The sequence below is a fragment of the Phyllostomus discolor genome, chromosome 12 (assembly GCF_004126475.2).
Source record: "Phyllostomus discolor isolate MPI-MPIP mPhyDis1 chromosome 12, mPhyDis1.pri.v3, whole genome shotgun sequence".
NCBI lineage: Eukaryota > Metazoa > Chordata > Mammalia > Chiroptera > Phyllostomidae > Phyllostomus > Phyllostomus discolor.
Window position 1 is genome coordinate 36205567 of NC_040914.2, and position 17247 is coordinate 36222813.

General features: G+C 59.1%; 1 protein-coding gene across 2 annotated transcripts in view; it reads left to right on the top strand.

The window, feature by feature from the left end:
• IGF1R (insulin like growth factor 1 receptor) overlaps positions 1 to 17247 on the top strand; it is a 221020-nt gene that overhangs the window by 28373 nt on the left and 175400 nt on the right. For both annotated transcript variants that reach the window (XM_036012979.1, XM_028502246.2), the window contains exon 2: positions 16402 to 16947. In XM_036012979.1, the coding sequence (XP_035868872.1) occupies positions 16402 to 16947 (546 nt within the window). The remainder of the gene's footprint in view (positions 1 to 16401; positions 16948 to 17247) is intronic.

Here is a 17247-nt window from a genome sequence, read left to right on the forward strand (position 1 = left end):
CGGGAGGTTCCCCGTCCCGTGTGGCTTAGTGGGTTGGGCAGCGTCCCTCGAAGTGAAAGTTCGCTGGTTCCATTCCCCGTCGGGGCACATCCCATGCCCGGGTCACAGGTTCGGTCCCCGGTTGGGGCACAAATGAGGGGCAACCATGGGTGTTTCTCTCTCACATCAGTGTTTCTCTCCCTCTCTCTCCCCCTGCCTTCCTATATCTCTAAAAATAAATAAGGAAAGTCCGTAAGAAATAAACACCGAGGGGTGATGAAATGCGAGTGCCCGCCTGGCCGGCCCCGGTCCCTGGGATAGTCCTGGAGGCCGCCGAGGCCGCCAAGCAGCAAGTTTCTGCAGACCTGGCCAGCGAGCTGGGCCACGTGCTCAGCCCGTCCGCCCACGGCGCTGCCCGTCCCTGCGGCCAGCTGCTAAGTCACTCTGGACGTGTTGACAGCCCCAGAAAGTCACAACTTCAGGGGCGAGATCCCAGGCACGAAAAGGGTATGGCGAGCGTGTCCTAGTGAGACCGACCGCTCCTGCCTGAAAGAGAAACCCTTCAAAGACACACTCAGCGCCCGTAAACAACCAGCGACCGTGGCCGTTTTCTGTGGTGGCTCCGGCGGCCTCCGCAATGGGCCTGAAGTCCGTTTATCGCGGCGACTGGAAAAACGCTCCATGGCCATCCTTTTTTGTCATAATAGGCTGCCGACTCTGCCTGTGTCCTACTGCAGCTCTTTTCAAATTTTTTTTTAAGATTTATTTATTTATTTTTAGAGAGGGAAGGGAGGGAGAAAGAGAGAGAGAGAGAAACATCAATGTGCGATTGCTGGGGTCCGTGGCCTGCAACCCAGGCATGTGCCCTGGCTGGGAATCGAACCTGCGATACTTTGGTTTGCAGCCCGCGCTCAATCTGCTGAGCTACGCCAGCCAAGGCCCAAATTTTTTTTTTAATGGGACAAAGAAATGGAAGTAATACCTAGACATTGAAATAGAAAAAAACAAAACAAAACAAAAACAGCCCAAACACATTTGGCCAGGGCTCTTCCCAGGTGACAGGGAGACAGCAGCCGGCGGAGCCTTGGTTTGTCCAATAATCCTTAATCTGTAACACACCCCTCGGTGGGGGTCTTCCCGTGGCTTCTTCTGACTGTTTTTTACAAATGTAACTAAAGCTTATCCAGATGAGGGCAGGGGACTCTTCTTCTTTAAAGGAGCAAACTTTGGCCAAGGGGGGGTGTTGCCATTTGGAGAGGAGAAAGAACACCAGCAGCCAGAGGAGACCCCGCCTGGGTGAGGACGAACATGGGGTTCAGCCCCCCTGAATCTGGCCTCGTGTTCCCACCCAGCACCAACATTTATTTAGTGACTGATTTTGAAGGAAATTTCGTCGCATGCCCTCTGCCCCTGGGCTCCAGGGTGTCTGCGGAACCTTGTGAGGAGGCGGGTCCCATGCTCTATGCTCTGCGTGTGGGTCTCCGTGTCCTCCAAACGTGAGCTCTCTCCTGCACTTGTTTTTCCCGGCTTCGAGTCCGCCCTTCCACTCTGCCCATCCTTGGGTGCCGTTTACCGTGATTCAAACATTGCAGATTCGTTGAAAACGTATCTCAGGCCACGCATAATGAGGAAAGTCCGTTTTATGGGCCCAGATCGTATGCCAAAGCCGAGTGGAAACCGGTTTTAGATTATTTTCATTTACCTGTTTTTTCACCACGCCATCCGATGAGCGCCCGAGGGTCAGATTTCCCTGGCTGGCGCATCTGATGCTGGTTTCCAGCCTCGCAGGATCCCGTTGAACTTTGCAGTGGGCTTTGGAGGAGAGTGAGGCTGCGTTTGATTGAATGTGTGTGAACAGCATCCCGATTCCCAGGGAGGGGAGGGAGCTGTTGGTCGGTTGGGGGCCCAGGAGCCTAGCAGTGGTGTGTTGCATTGTTTAGATGTCCCCCAACCCAGGGATCGCCCCCCCCCCCCACCAACCCCAGGTCCTTGCTGGGGCTGAAACTTATAATAAGAGCACTTCCTGTTTGGGCTGGCTGGCCCTGGGGGCTAAAGCTCCGCTGGGTGTCCATCCACAGCTTACTGCCCTGCTCTTCTCCTGATACCCTCCTCTGACCGGCTCTGTCTGCCCCAGCTTCTTCCCTGGGCCTCCCAGAGCCGCCCCAGCGGGCTCAGACCATGTCTGTGTTTGCCGGTGGTCTGCCCGGGGTCTCTCCAAAACTGCCTTTGGAAGCCGGGCCCTGTGTGGCATGCCCCCACACAACTGTGGCAGAGGGGCAGAGGGCAGGGTTTGGGGGTTGCGAGCGCCTGCCCCGGCCCACGTTCCCCGTGCCCAGTCACGTGCTTCTCTCCCTCCTGCCGGCCTTGCCGAACGTCGCCGGGGCGTGTCGCCCTGCTGTGGGCGTCCCACGGGCGGTCCTGGCACACTCGGGAATAGCACTGTGACCCCTTTGGGGGTGGCACAAGGGTAATCACCTCTGTGGGATGCGCCTTCTAGGGACACTCCTGCATGACAGTAGGCCTCTTATTTCCACCCTGCCGCTGGCTCGTGGGGAACCATGGGGAAGTCGCCGATGTTCTCCAGACCTCGGTTCCTCGTCTGGAAAATGGCATTACAGGTGCTTTAGTGATCGGGAACTCGGGAGGCCAGAAATGGGTTCTCAGGACCCCCCTCGACGTTGGATATGAACTGTTTGTAAGTGTGTGTGTGTGTGTGTGTGTGTGTGTGTGTTTTGAGAGATGGCCCAGCTCCCTCAGACCCTCTGAAAGACCCAGGACCTCAGAGAGAAGAAGCCCAGAGTCACCTCAGAAACTCCATCCCCTCTGTCCTCCACACAGTGGGTACTGACTGGCTGGGCCAGTGTCCCCGTGCAGTAAGCAGAACCTCAGACAGTGCTCGCAAAATTAAATCGCTCCGAGAAAAAAAAAAATCAATGTTAGTGAAATTAAGTCACTTGCTCTTAAAAAGCAAAATGGAATAGCAGTATTTCATCTTCCCTGAGCCACTTCCTCCCTCTGGATGCTGTACGTCTCGCTGTCTGTTGGCTGTGTCCCCTTCAAGGGGAAGCAGCTCCGGACAGTGGCAGCGGGCTCTTAGGTGGCCCAGCCGGGGCCCCGGGGTGGGCGGGTCGGCAAGGATTAGGCGTGAGTAGACCCAGTGCTGAGTGGCCTGACACTCTGTTTGCTGCAGGAAGAGTCCGCGTACCCGAATGGGACTCAGAAGGTGTGTTTGGATCTCAGCACCCTCTGCCGCCATGACAGGGGTCGGTTACCGCCACGTTCTGGTCGCTCAGCCGGGGTGGCCCAGGGGAGAGCAGTGTGTGTGTGTCACCGGGGGACCCCATCTGGTAGACTGTCTACCAGTGGCTCGGCCCCGGTGTGAGGGGACAGGGGGTGGGGGGTCACCTCCAAGGGGGCGCCTGCATCGCTCTCTCCATTATCTCTGTCTACACAGCGGGCCCTGGGGTCGGGGGTCAGAGGCGGCCCTAGAACTAAAATGTTTGGGTCGACCTTTGGGGGATGTGGTTTGGGGCCAAAGAGATGGAACAAGTAAGGAGCGAACTGTGAGGAGGTACTGTCATGTTGAGGATGATTATTATAAAAAAAAAGACAAGCTTCTGGTCAAAGACTGGGACCAAAGGTGGGGAGCGTACACACCCAGCCCCCACTTCCCTGTGTCTCCTCCGGCCCCCCCCCCCCGCCCCCTCCCCAAAGGTGCGCTCTGTAGACTCACTCACCGTGCGGAGCCAGCGAGTCCTGTCCTGGGCGTTCGTGCAATTTGTGTGTGTGTGTGTGTGTGTGTGTGTTTCCCATGGAACGCATCTTGCATATCTTCCTGTAGCAGGGGGCCCTACTTTGCTTTTAGAATGCTCTTGCATGTACAAGTCACACGTGAATGTAGCACCTTGTAAGAATTAAAATAGCGCGGAAGGACCGAATCGAGGACGGCTTTTCCTCTCCTCTCCCTGAATCCACTCCCCGGCCCCCCTGAAGGGAACCCCTGCTCACAGCTCAGCGGGGTCCAGGCATTTTCTCTGATCTGTCTATACATCTGTCCCCAGGTGAGGACGGGAAGCAACCGCAGAGCATTGTGGGTAGGTTGCTTAAAACCCTAAACAGGACTCCTGTTGTTCTGAGTGTCCCTCCTTATTTTTAAATACTCACTCTTCTATCAGAATAGCTTTGGATTTACAAAAAATTTCCCGTGGCAGTACAGAGTTCCTGGAGATCTCATCATAGCTCCCCCATACTCCGCCGGGGGGCCTGGCAGCTTCTTTAAAAGATGGACATTTAGGTTCTTTCCTGGTTTGTGGTTGTATAAATATGATGCTAGGAAGCATGTTCACGTGTATCCATCTGCCCTGCTTCCGTGAGAGCTGGGGGACCCCTCACCCCTCACTCCTAGAACAGGAGTCGCTGGGCCGAAGGCGGCGGCGGGCGTCAGAAGTTTGGGGTCTGTGTTGACCTCCGAAATAGCCACAGACGTATTCCCCGCCCCCCAAGCCGGCGAATCCCTGTTGCCGGTGTCCTCACGGAAGCTTGCTGTCAGGAGATTTGTGGCTTCTTGCCCATGCAATAGATTAAAGACATGTTCCCTTTCATGTCTCTCATCGTGGGAAGTGTGCTCTCGGTGTCCTGGAAACCTTCATGGGACGTGACCCCAAGGTCTCGGCTCCCGTAAGGTTGGATAAATGCCAATTTGGTACCAAGCGTTGATTTAAAAAAAAAAAAAATAGGGCGTTACCCACAAGGACTCAGAGCGTTTGTCCAGGAACTCGCTGCCCCTCAGCGGCTCCCTAATCATGTGGGGGAGGGGTGTTAGCGGGGGCGGGGCAGTTGGGAAGAGAGAAGTACATCTTGCTGAGAGACTCTGGGGCACTGAGGGGGACACAGGCCTGGGCGGCTGAGCTGGGTTACAGGTCTCGGTCCTTCGTCTCCGGGGTCGTCATGTCTAGCTCAACCTTTGACCCACGTTGCTTTGTCCCAGGTGCCCTTGGCTCAAGGTGTTGACCTGGAGACCCCGAGGGAGGGGCTGAGGGCCACCGGTGTAACATCGCCCCAGGGCTGGTTGGACGTTCAGGACCCCTCCCGCCCCCAGCCTCGCTGGCCAGTCCCAGGCAAACACCCTTTCTTACTGCCCCTGATGGTCACCCACTGGCAGTGCTGTGCCCGGGACACCCGTGAGCCTCAGAGGCTGGGTGTCCGGGACCAGCAAAGCTGAGGGCCGCAGGCCCAGGGGTGGCACTGGCCACGGGCAGGTGCGCGCTGCCCCTGCCTGTGAGTGGCACCCCCACACGTGGGGCCAGGAGTTACCGCCCCATTGCAGGGACTCGAGGCTTCAGTTTAGAATATTTTTTCTACCCTGCAGACTGACTCTGTTTGAACACCATCCTTCGAGCTGGGTCCCGTGTGGGTCCTTGGGAAGTCCCACTTCCACTGCAGAGCGGGCAGGTGGGGCAGGGGGGTCTGTGGTGCTCACCTTCCCTGCAAGTAGCGTGGAGCCGAAGAGCAACACGAGGAGGGCAAGGCGTGTGCGGGTTGCATGCAGGTGGGCGTGAGATGTCACAGAGACCCCGGGAGAGCGGCGCGGCAGGGGCCGCATGGACTCGGAGTCCCATGTGTGCCCCACGGGGCTGGGCTCTGCCTCTGTCCTCGGGGGACAATGCCGCATGAGCCCACGGAGCTCTCGTGGTTGGGTGAGATGGTCCGGTCTTCACCCTTCCCCGTGGCTGCGGGCGGACGCAAGAATCCGAGGTCCTGCAGTGGAACTGTGGCAACGGTCCATGGAGCGTGGGGGCAGAAACAGTGGTGGTGCCCCCCACCCCGGCAGTGTTTCAGCCCTTTTCTTTCTTTCTTTTTTTAGAGATTTTATTTATTTTTAGAGAGGGAAGGGAGGGAGAGAAACATCAATGTGCGGTTGCTGGGGGCTGTGGCCTGCAACCCGGGCATGTGCCCTGACTGGGAATTGAACCTGTGACCCTTTGGTTCGCAGCCCATACTCAATCCACTGAGCTACGCCAGCCAGGGCTGTGTTTCAGCCCTTTTCATGTGGGTGCAGACACCTGGGAGGTTCTCCACAGCCTTCCTTCGTTGTACTCCTGCGAGGGGTCAGGGCCTCGGGGTTGACAGAGGTGTCTCCCGTGGGGCCTTTAAGGAGGTACCAGGGACGGTCAGGTGGCCTCAGGGGCCCTCTTCCTGTCCTCCAAGCTTGGCTGCAGCTTCCTTGCTACCTTGAGGTCTCCAAAGAGGGAGTCCCTGCCCCAGAACCACGTGAGGCCATCAAGGTGTGTGCCCCAGCTCTGCCCCCTGGCGTCACCCCTCACGGGCCAGCTGGTCATTCTGGGCCTCAGTTACCTCGGCATAAAACAGGGGATACTGCCCCGCAGAGCCGCCAGGGGCCAGTGAACGCAGGCTTCACAATCTCCAGAGCATGCAGCTGCCCAGAAGTCTCCCGCCCCTCTTCCAGCAGCCCAGTGTGACTTCAGAGCAGGCCTACTACGTGCTCTTACTTGGCGCCCAGTTCCTCCACCTGGGGTTGGTCCAAGTTCCGGGTTCCTCTCCCAGACCAGGGTCCCTTGGGGTCCCACCCACCCTCCTCCCCGGGGACTGCTTCCTGCAGCCACTCCCCAGGAGGTGGATTCCAGGTCCCCGGCTGTCTCTTGCAAGCTGTCCCACTCACTCTGTCTTTCAAAGCGTGGACACAAACCCAGTTTGCAGGGGGACGGGGCGGGCTCTCCTCTGGCCCCCTACTCTACTGAGTCTCCCCGAGCACGGCCTAAGACCACCTGAGGTGGTTTTTTTTTTTTTTTTGGCAGTCACAACACCCCATTATCACATTGAGAAATTATATCCAATTAAATCTCCTAAGTCTCTTTCACACCTCCTACATTTGTGCATTTCTTTTTTTGCACCCAAGTGTCCAAACACATAATTTCCTCTCGATTGCAATTCCAATCTGTTGATCTTTTTAGCTCTTGACTCTGTCAGGCAGCGCCTCTGCCATCGCTCCTGGAAACCTATCCTCCCGGAATTAGACGAACGTTTCATTTCTGCCACCGCTCGAGGGATTGATACTCGGGACGAGGCGTCAGGGCTGAGGGAGGGCCCCGTGGCCATCCACGTGAGACCATCCCCGGGCTGTGCCCTCGTTGTCACCTCCTTGGAGGCCGAGCCGCGTGCACACCAGGCAGTTCAAACGGGGTTTCTGTTGCTTCACCTCATCCACAGGGGTGCGAGAGATGCTAGCGAGGCAGCCTAGACAAAACCCAGTGCCCCTGCCACCCAACCATTTAAATAATTTTCATTCCAAGAAAAAAGAATCCGAAACTCTCACCCTTGTGGTTTACGGTGGTTTACGGTACACGCGTATCCGTGAGCTGTGGCTTTGCTCGGAGGCATCGTTTTTGTTTTGTTCCTGCTTCCGGTTGGCTGGACTGCCAGAGGGCGGCAAGGGCGGGTGGTGCCAGGTGGCCGGCCTGGGTGTCGGGCTGGTGTCAGGAGCGGAGCAGGACGGAGCTGCTGGGGGGAGAGGGGGGGGCCAGCTGACCCTTTGGGGCGCTGAGGCCTAGGAGGGCAGGCCAGGGCCTGGCGGTCCCCTCCATGGGGCTGCTGCCACCCAGGCCGGCGGTGGGTGCTTCTGGGGCATGACCGAGGAACCTCAGATGCAGAGCGTCCCGAGCCTCGATAAAAACCGCACGCGACATGCCTCCGTGAACGCGGCAGGACGCCGTGGGTCCCCAGGTGCCGGGATAATAAGCACAGCGTGGGAAAAACAGCCCTCCTGCGGGGGCGGTGGTGGATGGAGCTGGAGGTGGGAATGCAGAGGCCTTTCCAGAGTGAGGGCGATGGCTTTGGGGGCGGCGGTGGGGAGTTGGGGGACAGGCTGGAGAGGGGTCAACCCGCCCCTGCTCCTGCTTCCAGCACCTGGTTTCCAAGGTGAGAGCCACGTTGGTGCACATGAGAAGCAGCCTGTGTGGACACCCGAAGTCAGAGAGCCCGTGGAATGGGGTGAGGGGGCCGCCCTCGGGTCCCGGCAGCTGGTGCGGTTCAGCCGCCGTCTAGTCTGCACGGCTTGTGGGTTGTAGGTGGGACTTCAGCTCCTGCCCACCCCACACAGAGGCGTGTGCGGACACCCACCTGTCCAAACACTCACCCTCACGTGCCTGGAGCCCCCGGCCCTGGGGGGTTTGTGCGGGACTTCAGCTGGGCGGCCCCGGTTTCTGCCCTGCTTGTCGGCAGAACGAATACGCGTGGTCCTAACTCCCCATCTGAATCGTGATGCAACCGAGGCACAGAGCGCTGAAGGGACCGACCTCCGGCCACGTGGTGGATGAGCCTGAGCGTTACCTGGTCCCTGAGGATGAGCCCAGTGAGGCCCCCCCCCCCCAACCAATGTCTAGCAAAGCCCCCAGGTCAGGTAAACAGCCTCAGCCAGCCAAGGGGCCGATCTGTGGCACCACCTCGGTGAAGACTCGCACCACATCTGAGGGGGTAGGTGAGCGGGGTCTCCATGCCGGTCAGCGGCCCGTTCAGACAACAGGCTGACCGAAAAGGGCCCCAGTCACTGAAGGCCACTGGAACGTCGCGGCACAGGAGGCCAGAAGCGTTGGATGTGAGGATGTGAACTCTCGCTGGAGTGATGTAGCACGTCCCAGAAAGGGCGCCAGGGAGAGAGCACGGGGGCCGCAGGGCGGGCGTCTGTTTAGAAGGTTCGCCTGGTTCTGAGCAGAACCTCTGCAGCCGCGAGAGAGGGGAAAGGGGGCGGACCGAGGGCATGGTTTCCAGGTCCGGCTGCCGCAGGCGTGCTTGGCTCGCCGTGGCGTCCATCTACACCTCCCCCTGGGCCCGGGGCTCTGCAGCGCCCTCCACTGGCTGGGTGCACAGATTCACCAGCTGGAGGTTGGGGTGCGGTCCACCTGCACTGTGGTGTGCCTGGGGGTGGTGGAAGGCTATCCTCCAGAAGGTGTGGTAGTGAGGTTCCTGCAGGGCCCGTGGGGCTCTGAGTGGGTTCTGAGTGGGTGGTAGTGGGTGGGCGTAACCAAGGGAATCGACTCTCCGCATGCTCTTCATCAGAAAGGCTACCAGCCCTCAGAACTGGGGGTAATTAAAAGCACAGGAGGTTCTTATAAGGTTGCTTTTAAATCGTAGAGATAGCCCTGGCCGGTGTGGCTCAGTTGGTTGGGCATTGCCCCGCAAACTGAAAGGTTGTGGGTTCGATTCTTGGCCAAGGCATGTGCCTTGTGGATTTGATCCCCCCAGTGAGGGTGCCTACAAAGGTCAGCCCATCAATGTTTCTCTCCCTCTCCTTTTCCCTCCCTTCCCCTTAGAGAGAATACTAGACCTTTGACATCTTAAGATTAGAAAGGAATTTGGAATACTTGTCAGGGCAGGCGAAGTTGTTTTTCTGGAGACCTGGGAAGACAGTTGGAGCTGCTCTGTTGAAGCAAACACGAGCTGATTCTGCGCCCGTCTGCGGGGCTCCAGGTCCTTCGGGCGGTGGGCACCCTGGGGCTGGTGCTCCCTCCCGTCTTTGAATTAATTCAGCGTAGTACACTTTCCATTTCTTCCACCGCCAGGCAGGCTGCAAACATCTCCTCCATCTCTGTAAGTTCTTTGACACAGTGTATCACGCGCCATTGTGTCCACCCCCACCCGTGTTAACAGGTTCTCTGCCCTTAGGCTGCGTCTCCTGTGGGCGGGGCCTGTTTGGTCCTGGTTCCATGAATGATGGGGAGATGGCTCGCGGGCGGGGCAGTGAGGAACCGTTAGCACCCCGGTTCCTCACGATCGCCTTTAGTTACTGAGCATGCTGGGGGGTGGGGACTGTTGTCTGTGGGCGAGATAAATGTCTGTATACAATGTAAATGTATATCTACTATGTCAACACATTCTCCTTGACACTCGAAGATAAAAGGATTAACATGAATTGCAACTGTTTACACGTACACAGAAAATTCAACTGTAACAAATTCTGCTCCAACGGCATCAGGGTTTGTTACCATAACATCATCCCCAGCCCCCTCGCTGAGTTTTTCCGGTTAGTTGCGCTCTGCTGAGGACACGTGGGTGGAAGTCACGCCCCCGGTTTCTCTGAGCTCCACGAGGCTGCGCTCAGATCACGCAGGACTAGGGGACCGGACGGCAGGCTCAGCAGCCATGGGAGGGCCCGGAGGCAGCTAGGGACACCCCTTCTCCACCCCATCTTCCTTCTGCTTTGCTGTGTTTCAAGCACAGTTTTTGGGGGTTGCTTGGGGATTTTCTGGTAGAACGAAGATCAAATTAAGATATACAGGGACACAGGTGTTGCCTGTGCCACACTGCAGGTTGGGTGGGTGGGTGGGGCAGCGTGGAAGGATTGTTTCCTAGAGGAGCGGTTCTCACGGGGTGGTGCCCAGACCAGAAGGACCACTGTCACCAGGCACTTCCTAGAAATGCAAGTTCTCAGGCCCCTGCGGTCTGCTCTAACAAGCCCTCCCAGTGGTTCTGATGCTGTGGGCTCAGGATTCCAAGACTGCCCTTGCAGCTTCCAGGTAAACTCGACCTCCTAAACACGACTTGTTTCAGCTCTCTTTAGCGCCCGCCCTGATGTCCCCGTGCCCTTGGGGTTCCCCTCAACTGCCACCAGAGAGAGTGTGCCCTTCCCTCTGTCTGTCCCAGCCCCCCCCCCCCCCACTTTCGGGGCAAGACCCTGCTCATTCTTCAGACCCTCTTCAGGGCTCCTCTCCTCTGAGAAGCCTTCCCGATCTCCCTAGAGATGGGGAGTCATGGGTTCCCCCCCGCCCTTGCTGGGTTTGGCCAGGAAAGGGGTCAGAAGGACAATCAGTGACGTGACTCACTCCCCCTCTTTGTTGTAGACGAGTAACATTTGCATTGGGGCAACTAGATGATGCACGTTTTTATTATCGTTTAATTTATGTAGTCACGTTGCCTGCAGCTCCCGACTGTGGGCAGGAACATGGGAGCTCTTGCCTGACCCCGAAGACGACATAGGCAGGCCAGGTGCTAACGGCAGGCAAGGAACACAGGGCTCACAGGTGGACATGCCCCGCCCCGGAGGGGGGGCAGGAGCCAGCCGTTGGCGCTCTAAGGGACTCAGCCCGAGTCATCCCACTGGTCTTTTTCCAGAGCTCTCCCGAGCACCTAGAGATGCAGCTTCTAGGGGCGTCTCAGCCAGAGGCCTTTAACTAGTCCTTGTCCCGTGCTCACTTCTGAGGGGGTTACTTTCCAAACACATATCGCTGGTGGATGCCGCTCGAGGAAGCCCACCCCCCCACCCCCCAGCCCCAGCAGAAATCCTGCCTTCTGATGTTTTAGAAAACACCCAGGGAATTTGAGGAGCAGTATTCGTCTCTGTGGGAAGACTTCATTTACCACGGTATCTTTGGGGATGGGAATTCTACCCCCACCCCCACCCCGGGCCCCTGCCCACCTGCCTGGCCCACACCCCCGAGGTGGCCCGGCTTGGGGAGCGGCCACCACCGCCTCCCTGGTCCCTTCCCTTTCCCCGGCATGGGCGGGCAGTCCTCCGGCTGTTCTGGTCCTGCCGCCCTGTTCACTCACTGGCTGTGGGCCTGCCGTCCAGGCCCCTCCCTACCTGCCGTTGGCTCCCTGCCTTCTTTTCTGTGTGCTTCGGGGCCAGCCGGAGACTCCCTCCAGGACGCCTGGCCCAGAGTGTGCTGAGCTTTTCAAGGACCCGTCTCGACGAGCCTCTCTCCCCTTGGTCCTTGTGTTACTTCACGGCTGTAGGACGCGTGTTACATTCTCTGTCCGTCTGTGGCGTGTGCCTTCTGGACACAGAGCCGTCACTTACCGGCCAGCCGGGTTGTCCCGTTCCTGTGCCCGTCCCCAAACACCCCGAAGGCCCACGTCGTCACCCCCGAAATCCAGAGCAGCTGGCGGCCGGTCCTGCCTGGCCCTCTGTGGCCGGGGCTTGTCCTCTCTTCAGGAGGAAGTGGGTCACTTCTTCCTCCTCCTCCCCCCGCCCCAGCCCCACGACCCTTTTCTTCGGTAAACGGGGAGGGCGTGTCCAGTGTGGAGGGGGCTTTTTCCCTTGAAGAAGCTGCCGGCTGGGGGGGGGGGGGGGGGCTTCTGTTAGCTGAGCAGGGTTGGCGCTGGCTGGGGCTTGGGCCCCGGGAAGTCGGGTTTCCCCACTGCCCGTTTCGATTGCGAGGTGGAAGTTCAGCAGACTTCCGTTATGAGTCTTCGCTCGGTCTGTTGGAACTGATCGCAAACCCGTCGATGCCTGGACCTTTATAATCTGATCAAACACATCGAGTGCAATAATCGATGGAGCTAAGTACTCTCCTGTAGAAACCTCTGTTCATTATCTGAGAGCAAACTGACATTCTTAATTTATACTGGGGCGGAAGGCCTCTGAATTCTCATTTAGGCTGTGCAGAGGAGACGATAGTTTAAAAGAAAAACAAAACGTTCACAGTGAGTCATTGACCTGAATGAAGCTAGGTGGTATTTTTTTTTTAATTTTTTATTTTGAAAACACTCTTGGTGCAAATATCAGATAGAGACCTTGTTCTCTTCATTCCACCTCAGGCTGACTTCACTCGAGACTAGAAACCAGGAGCCCTGCTCTAGTAGCTCAGCTGGTTAGACTGTCGTCCTGATACACCAAGGTTGTGGGTTCAGTCCCCGGTCAGGGCACATGCAAAAATCGACCGATGAACGTCTAAATAAATGGAATTACTGCCCAGTGATCACTCAGCTCACGGAGTACCCCTCAGGTGCTGGCCCTTCAGACACGGGAGGCGCTGGGGAGACCATGAAAGAGACAGATGGGGGGAGGGAGAGGGCGTTAGCTGGAGGGACTGTTGGCACTAGGGGGTTCGAGCACAGCTCTGAAGGAGCGGCATCTCAATGGCTGCTGCAGAGACTCCTGATGAGAATGGGGCAGCAGGGGTCGGGGCTGGGGGAGGAGCCCGGTGGCTAGAGTGTGCTGAGGGAGACCGGACGAGACCCTGTCCAGGCTCCCGGGCCCGGCGCTGCTGGGTTGGCCGTGGACTGGGACGCGGAGGCTGTACCCTGGGGAAGGCGTCGTCCGGGCTGGAGGTGGTGACGGTGGCTCAGGTCTGAGGCAGAGCAGTGGCGACAGACAGATGTGTAGGGAAAGCTATCCCTTCTGCACACGTGTTGACCATGCATGTTGGTGGGCACGGCAAATGCCGTTTGAGGCTCTGGGGATGCAAGTGTGGGCAGTGCATACACAGAAGGTAATGTCCTGTCCTCCTTGGTGGGGGGGGCGTGTAGCGGTGGGAGTGGTCGGAGAGGGAGAGGGCGGGAAGAGGGTGGACACGCCCTGGGAGGGAAGACGTGGGCGGCGGGCGGAGGCGCAGGGAGCTGAGGGGTGGAGTGCGGCGGAGGGAAGAGCGCCTGAGACGCCCACAGCCTCGGGAGCGGCAGCCAAGAGGACTTACCGGGGTGTCGTTAACATCGACATGTGTGAGTCTGGGGGGGGCTGTGGTGCCGAGACACCCGTGGGCATTCCGAAACGATCCCGGGAACATTCGCAGACACCCCCAGCCCCTCGCATGGCTCCGAGTGCTGCGTGAGTAGGTGGTCACACTGAGGATCTGCTCTCTTCTTACGCTTTTACGTGTAACGTGTTGCCCGTCCCGGTCCCCATGACGCGCATCAGACCCCGAGGGCTCTGCAGCCCCGCGGCAGCTCCCTGCTCCCCGAGCCCCTGGCGGCCACCCTTCTGCCCTCTGCGTCCGTGAGCTCAGCCGCTTCGGGCGACCCGCGCCCATGAGAGCACACAGGGCTTGCCTTTCTCCGTCCCACACTTCCGCGAGCGTGACGCCCAAGCGCGGGGTTCACGTGGTGCGAGGGGAGAGGAGAACCGGGAGTGACCCTTTGATTTTTGACACGGGCTGTTTGGAGAATGGGGGTGTCACTGACCAGGATCAGAAGCTTGGAGGCGACCCAGGGGCGGGCGGGGGCGAGGGAGCAGACATCAAAGGGCGCCGTGCAGGAGGCAGACCAGTGCTCGACCTTGGGGCGCGGGGGACTTTGGGCCCTGCGCTGTGTGGGTGGCACGGGAGGCCAGGGGTCTGGGGCGGGCGATGGGGGCCGCCTCGGGGAGGTCTGTGGACGCGGAGGCGAGGCTGGTGGGTGTGTGGGATCGGACACGCGTGGAGAGGGAAGAAGTGTCAGGTGCCTCTGAAAGGGACACGTCCCCAGGATGGGGACTGCTGTTGGCCGTGGGGATGTCCCTGGGTGCTCTGTAAAGAGCTCCTTTGTGCTGTGACCAGGGCAGAAGCCCCGTGGCAGGCAGGGGGTCAGAGGTGACCAATGGTGAGGATGCTCAGAGCTGGGGCCATCCCCACACCTTGGGTCAGGGGTGTGACCTCCTAGGAGTGACACAGCTTCCCCAAGTCTCTTTCCTCACCCTCCCAGTGGCTCGTGTGTCACCACGAGGTGTGAGACATTGTGGAGAGCCTCTCTGAGGCGGGGCTGGGCGGTGGCCAACTCTGTCCGGCCGGCGGGCACGTGGTCTCTGGGACCCGGCCTCTCCCACTCTCTTCCCTGTTGTTCTGGGGGCTCCATTTCCTTGTCGGTAAAAGGGGGCCGTGGGACTGAGGGCAGTGTCAAGTTCTAGGTTCTCCCGCTTGGCTCACTTCTCCGCCCCCACCCATGTCCCCCCCCCCCCCCCCACGCTGTCCGGGCCCCATCTGTGGCTGCCCCCGAAAGGGACTCCTCATCTCTTCTCCCCGGTCCACTCCACTCCCACCCCGCCTCACACTGGCCCCCCCACCCCCGCCCATGAACCCTCCAGAAGGACCTCAGCCCCGAGAAGGGCCTCAGTCCTGAAAGTCCTCATCCCCACCCGCGACCTTCGTCCCTCACACTCCAGCAAATGCATTTGCTCCGCCCATCTCTGCGTCCCTGCATCCCTGATCGGGAGGTCTGCCGTCCCCTGAACCCGCCTCTGGCCGCGGCGCCCAGTTTTAAGTCCTCCCTCCCTTCTCCCATGGAGGAGCTTCCCCGGGCACTCAGACTCGCTCTCTGCAGGGCGCTCCCTGCTGCCCCTTGAGTGTCCTGCCCAGTTCAGTTCGCACCTAGAGTGGGCAGGGATGGTGTGCCCAGCCACGTCTGCCCCCTCCCCCGGACCCCAGCTGTTGGTCACGGGCCTGAGTGCCCGGCCTTCACCGTGAACCTCCTCCTCAGGGGCCGCGCAGCTCCCCCTGCATCGTGCCTGTCAGGCATTTCATACATCCATGTGTGAACTGCACCCGTCGGAGAACCTGGTTCCATCTGAGAAGCCCTGGGGGCAGGCGTGGAGACCACGAAACCCTAGGAAAGGAGCGTAACCAAGGGCTGGTGTGCGTGTGTGGGTAGAATTTAAAAAATAAAAACAAGTCTTCCATTTTACCTGGAGCCTCTCAAACCCGCCTATGCCTTGGGCCGTCAGCTCCACGTCTGGGGATTTCTCTCGAGAAAGTAGTCGTGGGTGTTATTGGTGGAGAGCGTTCCCAGGACGCGGTCTGTGATGTCGACACCCGGAGGGAGCCTAAGTGTCCAGCGGACGGGGATTGGTTAGAAAGAGAAAAGAGAAAACCTCATGGTGCATATTCATGGACTGAATTACTGTTTCTTCTTTAAAACCCACGGTTCAGGAGGACATTTGTTGACTCGGTAATGTGTGAGTGGAGGAAGCGCGTTTGAAAACGGTGTATCATGGTGTGATTTCCTTGACCTTAAACCACTCTCAGGGCAAGGATTGTTGGTATGGGTAGCAGAAACACTGATCGTCTGTGGCTGTTGAGATGACGGGCGATTTTCATGATCTTTTTGCTGCCTGTGACTCAACCTTTTAACAGGAGGCCACGTGGACTAAGTGGGGATCGTACCCTTCCTGTGGGCATGCGGACGGCTTGTTCCTCACCTTTCTGGCACGTCAGCCCGTGTCACCGGGAGACCTGGGGGCGTGCTTCTCTGGGTCCGAGCCTCCCAAGTCACGGGAAGGGGGCGTCTCAGGGTGGGCCCTGCTGCTGGGTGTCTTTGAGGCTGGAGATAGCAGGAAGTCGAGTTCATTGACCTGGAGCTGGAGGTCTGCAGCCGTGGGGTGGTGTATGACCTTGGGCCGGCCTGGATTGCGCCCTGACTCTTGCGTGTGCTCCTGTGCAGCCCTGAACTCTGAGCTGCGGTGTGCATGGTGGCAGGATGGGGGTGGTATCACCCCCGGGGGGGGGGCACTTCCTGAAGGCCAGCGGCCTGGCGAGTGACCCAGACAGGCAACCTGCCGCCACACCCCACGGCCGCCCGCCGTACGAAACCGGTCTCATTTCCTAACGGTCACCTAGGCGCTCTGAAAGCAGACCGCCCCGTGGGTTGGGAAACCGATTCCCTAGTGCCTGCCCGTTCACTGACGTGTGTCCCGCCCCCGCCCGCCCTCTTGTGTCCCCGCAGTCTGCGGCCCCGGCATCGACATCCGCAATGACTACCAGCAGCTGCGGCGCCTGGAGAACTGCACGGTGATCGAGGGCTACCTGCACATCCTGCTCATCTCCAAGGCCGAGGACTACCGCAGCTACCGCTTCCCCAAGCTCACGGTCATCACCGAGTACCTGCTGCTGTTCCGCGTGGCCGGCCTGGAGAGCCTCGGCGACCTCTTCCCCAACCTCACGGTCATCCGCGGCTGGAAGCTCTTCTACAACTACGCCCTGGTCATCTTCGAGATGACCAACCTCAAGGACATCGGGCTGTACAACCTGCGGAACATCACCCGGGGGGCCATCCGGATCGAGAAGAACGCCGACCTCTGCTACCTGTCCACCGTGGACTGGTCCCTCATCCTGGACGCGGCCTCCAACAACTACATCGTGGGCAACAAGCCCCCGAAGGAGTGCGGGGACCTGTGTCCGGGGACGGTGGAGGAGAAGCCCTTGTGTGAGAAGACCACCATCAACAACGAGTACAACTACCGGTGCTGGACCACCCACCACTGCCAGAAAAGTAAGAGAGCGACGCCCCCATGGCGGCGTCCCTTCAGCTCCTCCCCCTTCCCTCCTGCTCGCCCTCCTTCCCTCCCTCCCTCCCTCCCTCCCCCGTGCCAACCCTGAATGCGCTGCTCCCCTGGGCGGGTGGGGTATGCCTGCATCTGGGACGTGGCTTACCTGCCTTGGAAGTGGGGGTCTTGGCTGGCTTTGGGTAGCTTCTGGGACCCCAAGGGGTAAACAAAGGCCACCGTGGTTGCCGACAAGGCCATTCAAACCATACCTAGCAGTGATGCCTCGCCCTCCTGGGCCAGCAGCC